The sequence below is a fragment of the Ictidomys tridecemlineatus genome, chromosome 4 (assembly GCF_052094955.1).
Source record: "Ictidomys tridecemlineatus isolate mIctTri1 chromosome 4, mIctTri1.hap1, whole genome shotgun sequence".
Taxonomy (NCBI): Eukaryota; Metazoa; Chordata; class Mammalia; order Rodentia; family Sciuridae; genus Ictidomys; species Ictidomys tridecemlineatus.
The window spans coordinates 57,287,445-57,294,258 of NC_135480.1; the positions used below are offsets into that span (position 1 = coordinate 57,287,445).

Sequence of the window (6,814 nt, forward strand, 5' to 3'; positions counted from 1 at the left end):
TTCAATAACCAGTCTCATATGTCTGAAATATCCTTATTGAATGTCTATTATGTTACTAAATGCCTAGTATGTTTCTCTGTTATGATAAAAAGATAAAATTCCATTTATGGGCTTTTTGGAAAACAAGAAACATTTATGATTGTAGTCATGGTTTTTTAGTACTTTACTAGCTACATTCTTGGAATTTTTGAGCATCACACAAAGGGGAAAATTGAACAGGAAAGGCATTAAAGATGAGTAATAAGAAAAACATTCTAGAAAGTAGAATCTTGGTGAAGATAAGAATAGGACAACAGATGTTACTTTTTTGAGGGTAAAATATTGGATTCCAGAGGGACGAGATATGCACAAAACAACAGTGTTTACAAAATGTAAACCATGTCCTATTGGTGTGGCTAATCTAAATGAGTGTCAATGAATTGTGGAATCTGTCTGGGACATAGTCATGTGAAGGGAGTTATTATTTACCCCTAAAGTATTGAGTACTATGGGAAAACAATTTAAACAATACAATCTAATTTAAACTTAATGGAGACTATTATTCCGTAGAATTGTGGATAAAACTGAAAGCCTAGAATAGAGGCACACAGATCAGTTAGGAGTTTATTAATAATTGCTGACTCTTTTCTTTCCGCCATTTCCAGCCTCACCTGATGGTCATGGTATTATCCTCCAACAAAACAGGGACACAGGTGATTGAATTCCTGAGGATCTGCTTTCCAGGCATGCAGAATACACAGCACTGGCTCTCTATCCTATTGGCTCCTCTCCTGGTTTTGGCCCTGGGGGCCAACTTTGTTTTATTAATGACCATCTGGCAGGAAGCATCTCTGCATGAGCCCATGTACTACCTGCTGGCCATCCTCTCTTTGCTGGATGTCATCCTCTGCCTCACAGTCATCCCCAAGGTCAGACCCTCCAAAGACTTTCTTCCAGGCAGTCAACTAACTTCCTTCCTTCCTTCCTTCCTTCCTACCTTCCTTCCTTCCTTCCTTCCTTCCTTCCTTCGTTCCTTCCTTCCATCCTTTCTTCCTTTCTTCCCTCCTTACTGTTATAATTTGTTATACATGATGACCAAATGCATTTTGATTCATAGTATATAAATGGAGCACAATATTTTATTTCTTTGGTTGTATACACAGTACATTCACATCATTCGTGTCTTTATATGTGTACCTAGGGTAATGATGTCCATCTCATTCCACCAACTTGCCTACCCCCATGCCCTCTCCCTTTCCATTCCTCCTCTTTGCCCTATCCAAAGTTCTTCCATTCCCCCCATATTCTCCTCTCATTATGCATCAGCATCCACTAATCACATTTGTCCTTTGTATTTTTGGGATTGGCTTACTTCACTTAGCATGATATTCTCCAACTCCTTCCATTTACCTGAAAATGCCATGATTTTATTCTCTTTAGTTGCTGAGTAATAATATTCCATTGTGTATATATACCACGGTTTCTTTATCCATTCACCTATTGAAGGGCACCTAGGTCAGTTCCATAGTTTAGCTACTGTAAATTGAGTTGCTATAAACATTGATGTCGCTGCAACACTGTAGTATGCTGTTTTTAAGTCCTTTGGATATAAACCAAGGAGTGGATAGCTGGGCCGAATGGTGGTTCCAGTCTAAATTTTCTAAGGAATCTACATACTGTTTTCCAGATTTTAATCTTCTTTCTTTACACAATATGCCATTTTGCTTCTATGAATCCTCCCATCCCTAAAGGAAAAGCACTGCACCAGATCCCACACAGATATGCCCTCTTATTCTTTATGTTCATGTCTTTTTAAAGTTTTCATTATTTCCAGTGGACAGATCATCTCTCAATATCTAAGTGATATTTAAAATTTAAATTCTCTTCTTACCTGTCATAACATCTGAATTATTCTACTCCTACACTCCAGGGCTCTAGAATTTTCTTTCTAAATGTAATTGGATGTACATTTGTATCATGTACTGTGATAGGAAACATTGTTGTAAAAGGTTTCTTATGTGTATGGAGGGACTTCTTGAAAATTCCTGTGATGGGCCGATAAACCTACTGGAGTTTGGGTAAGAATCATAGAGATCAGGATAGGTCAGGGATACAAATAAGCATTTTTTTTTAAACCAAAATTTAGTCTCTAGAATTAGGAAAGGGTATAAGTTAGATTCTGGAGACTGAGATGGGCTTAGAAAGGATTTGAAATGAGGATACTGTCCCGGGGGGGTTGTGGGGCTGTGGTTTTAGGGTGGGTTGGTTTTAACAAACCTTCTGAGTGTTTTCATAAGAGTTAGGTGCTCTAAGATGATAATGAATATACAGTGTTTTTGAGAACAATGATTCTGGAAGGTCCTGCTCATCTTCTGGTTCAACATGAAGACCATCAGCTTTTCAGGTTGCTTCCTGCAGATGTTCATCATGAATACCTTCCTCCCCATGGAATCTTCCACCTTTCTGGTCATGGCCTATGATCGCTATGTGGCCATCTGCCACCGACTGGGCTACTCCTCCATCATCACAGAGAAGCTTGTCATCGATGCAGCCATCTTCATTATCTTCTTCAATCTGCTAGCCACCCTGCCTACTCCAGTCCTGGCTGCTAGGCTCAACTACTGTGCCAGCAACATGGTAGAGAACTGTATATGTGCCAACATTTCTGTAGCCAAGCTCTCCTGTGGGGATATTCACCTCAATAAGCTCTATCAATTCGTGAGTGTTTGGTGCCTTCTAGGTTCTGACCTGGTGCTCATCTTGCTGTCTTACTGCTTCATTTTGAGGGCTGTTACAAGCTTGCAGTCGGGAGGTGCCACCACCAAGGCTTTGAGTACTTGTGGTTCACATCTCATTCTTATACTTTTCTTCTATACACTGCTGCTGGTCTTCATCTTCACAAACAAGGCAGGAAAGAAGATACCCTCAGAGGTACCTATTCTTCTCAATGTCCTGCATCACCTCATCCTACCAGCCCTCAACCCCATTGTTTATGGAGTTTGTACCCAGGAAATTAAGCAGGGGATCATCAAATTATTCAAATCCTGGTCTTGAGAGATATGAATCCAAGATCAGGGACTGTAGAAATCTGTATATTTCTTGATTTCATCTGAATATCTGAAGGGATATCATATGGCATCCATGTGTCTATCTTCATCTTCATCCCAAACTTTCTAAACTACTTTCAAAATACTCATCTTCATTCTCTCTTTACAAATATGTGCTAAACCCACATTTAGGTATCCATTACATTCTTCATTTTACTTTGTACCACCACAATCTCTCAATTAGTCATTAAATAAGTTTTTAATCCTCTCTATGTTCTTTTCAGTATTTACGTTCTAAGTAAGTCTCATTTAATTTATAGGCAACAATGAGGAAGCACTTTCAATGGAACATGGTGGGTATGAACAGGATTGGGGAAAACAATAAAGCCTTTCTTTCAATAATTTGGGTTAAAAATGATAATGACTAAGGTTAAGGTGGTGAGTGAATATTGAAGTTATGAGTCCACCGTATTTACAGAGTCTATATGTAGAGTGTAAAAGCTGGAAAGGATTAAAGGAGGACACCCTGGATTTTAGCAAGAACAATTGAAATACTGAATTGCCATTAACTGAGAAGCTACCTTGGTCCATAATATCAGAAGATCAGCTTTTGATGAACTTCATTTCTATACCAGTTCTTTTCATGACTGTATATTAGAAATGACTAAAGAATCTGAGTGAAGAAGTAAAAGTAAGCAACTGATGTTTATCAGGGTAAGATAAAAGTTTAGAATAGAAGTTTGAGTCATCAGAATGGTATTTTAAAAAATTTAAAATTTTATTTATTCTAATTTGTTATATACACCTGCAGAATGCAATTCAATTCATATTATACAAGTCAAACCAATTTTTCATGTTTCTTGTTGAACATGAAGTAGATTCACACCATTTGTGTTTTTATACATGTATTTGAGATAATGATGTACATCTCATTCCACCATCTTTCCTACCCCCATTCTCCCTCCCTTACCCTCCCTCCCCTTTACCCTATCTGAAGTTCATTTATTCCTCCCGTGTTTCCCTCCTCCCATCCCCATTATGAATAAGCATCCTTATATCAGAAAAGACATTGGCATTTGTTTTCCTTCTATCCATTTACCTGCAAATGCCATGATTTCATTCTCTTTTAATGCTGTGTAGTATTCCATCGTGTACATATTCCATATTTTCTTTATCCATTTATCTACTGAAGGGCATCTGAGTTGGATCCACAATTTAGCTCTTGTGAATTGTGCTGCTATAAACATTGATGTGGCTGTGTTCCTATAGTATGCTGTTATTAAGTCCTTTGAGTATAACCTGGGGAGTGGGAGAGCTGGGTCAAATGAGTTTCCATTCACCATTTTCCAAGGAATCCCCATACTACTTTCCAGGTTGGTTTCACCAATTTGTAGTCCCACCAGCAATGTATGAGTGTGCCCTTATCCATACATCCTCACCAACACTTATTGTTGTTTTTGTTCTTAATAGCTGCCATTCTGACTGGAGTAAGATGAAATCTTAGAGTAGTTTTGATTGGCATTTCTCTATTGCTAGAGATGTTGAACATTTTTTTCATAAATTTTTGATTGATTGTATATCATCTTTTGAGAAGTGTCTGTTCAGTTCCTTGACCCACTTATTGATTGGCTTATTTGGTTTTTTGGTGTTAAAATTTTTGAGATCTTTATATATCTTAGAGGTTAGTGCTCCATCTGATGTGTGTGTGCTAAAATTTGCTCCCAAAATGTAATATATTTTAAGGTCTGGTATAGTGATGTCACCTGCTTCATTCTTCTTGCTAAGGATGCTTTAGCTATTCTGGTTCTCTTATTTTTCCAGATGAATTTCTTGATTGCTTTTTCTATTTCTATGAGGAATGTCATTGGGATTTTGATTGGAATTGCATTAAATCTGTATGGTGCTTTTGGTCATATCGTCAGTTTGACAATATTAATTCTGCCTATCCAAGAGCAAGGTAAATCTTTTCATCAGGATGGTATTTTAATCTCACTTAGATGTTTGATTTTAGGATCACTAATTTCCATTCCTTCACTCAAGAAACTTTCATCTGTTGAATAACCTGAATTCCCAATTTCTTGCTACTACCAATAGATTGTGAACTCATTCTTCTTTGCATCTGTAACATCTACATTAGATATAATGGTATATAATACATGATTTTTTTGCCTCTGTCCAAGGGATTTCTCAAGTATAATCTCATTCCAAAAGACAGTACTGCTTATTGATGACATTTCATATAGGTGTTTTAGCAAACATATTAAAACATATGTTATTTTATAATATCAAATGTATTAATTAGTGTAATGTAGCAGAGAAATGGACTTTCTATATTTAAAATGGAAGATATGCTTCTAAAGCAAGCTTTAAAGAGACACCAACAACAATGTGATATTACATACTTATTCCACAGAAAGAAATTAAGAAGACTCCCTGAATATGTACCCCATACCACCCCCTGTTTACAATCCAAGAATTCTTCCTAAAATATTTTGGATGGGTGATTTTTTTAGGTCCTTTTTAGTTATAGTCATCAGCCAGTTGTAATAATTTTCTACCATTTGTTTGAGATCTGTCTTTAGATGCATCCAGTCAAGGAGTAATAAGGATGGAATAATTGAGGTGTATGCTTTAGAGTTGAACACAATAATAATTAAACTTATCCAAGATATAATGTGTCTGGGTTATAGTATTCCTTCTCTAGTACCAATATACCAATAAGAATACAGATTTTAAGGCCTAGTCTCTTTCTTTTTATGGGCTCTGGTTCATAGGAATGGCTCTTTGCTTCTTACCCATGTTCCCATTCTAACATTCTGCATTGACTTTCAGTCATCTGCCAGGTCTGGGCTTTGAAAGTCACCTTCTCATGATCAGGGCTACTTTGTTTAGGGAAAGAGGTCCTTCTACCTGTAGTCAGAATTCCTCAGGTTCCACTGACCTGTCTTCTGCCTTTCGCTTCCCATGACTCTATCCTATCATCCTGCTGGGATGTCCACTACTCCTTGGACTTCCACTTATTCTAGGCTTAGACTTTGTATTTACTGTCCTATATGACTGACACAGATTTACTCTTTATATGCAAATGAAAAACATTCAATATGCATAATTTTAATTTAAAAAGAATCTTCACAGAAATCACATTCTTTTCAATATTTTTTTGTTTTATTTATATATGACAGTAGAATGTATTTTGAAAAAAACCCAAAATATATAAGTATATAAATATATATATGGTGTACAACTTCCCATTCTTCTGGTTATATATTATGTAGAATTACATTGATTGTGTATTCATATATAAACATAGGAAAGTAATGTCTGATTGATTCTACTAACTTTCCTACTCTCAGTTTTGCTTTCTGTCCTTCATTTCCTTTGTCTAATCCAAAGTACTTCTATTCCCCTCCCCCAATGTGTGTTAGCATCTGCACATTAGAGAGAACTTTTGGCTTTTTGTTTTGGGGAATTGGCTTACTCACTGAGTATGATAGTCTCAGTTCCATCCATTTACTGGCAAATGCCTTAACTTTGTTTCTCTTTATGGCTGAGTAATATTCCATTGTGTATATTCAATACATTTTCTTTATCCATTCATCTGTTGGAGTGCATCTAGGTTGGTTTCATAGTTTAGCTCTTGTAAATTGAGCTGCTATAAGCATTCATCACGTCAATAGATTTATAGACAACAATCTCATGACTATCTCAATAGATGCAGAAAAAACACTTAAGAAAATATAGCACCCATTCATGTTCAAAACAATAGAAAAACCAGGGTTAGTAGGAAC

General features: G+C 36.5%; 1 protein-coding gene across 1 annotated transcript; it reads left to right on the plus strand.

Annotated features, from left to right (window-relative positions):
• Positions 1 to 659: 659 nt before the first annotated feature.
• Positions 660 to 3,033, plus strand: LOC120889641 (olfactory receptor 56A4-like). The gene is made up of 2 exons (XM_078044920.1): positions 660 to 908; positions 2,338 to 3,033. The coding sequence occupies exons 1-2, from the start codon at positions 660 to 662 to the stop codon at positions 3,031 to 3,033; spliced, it is 945 nt and encodes a 314-aa protein (XP_077901046.1).
• Positions 3,034 to 6,814: the final 3,781 nt, after the last annotated feature.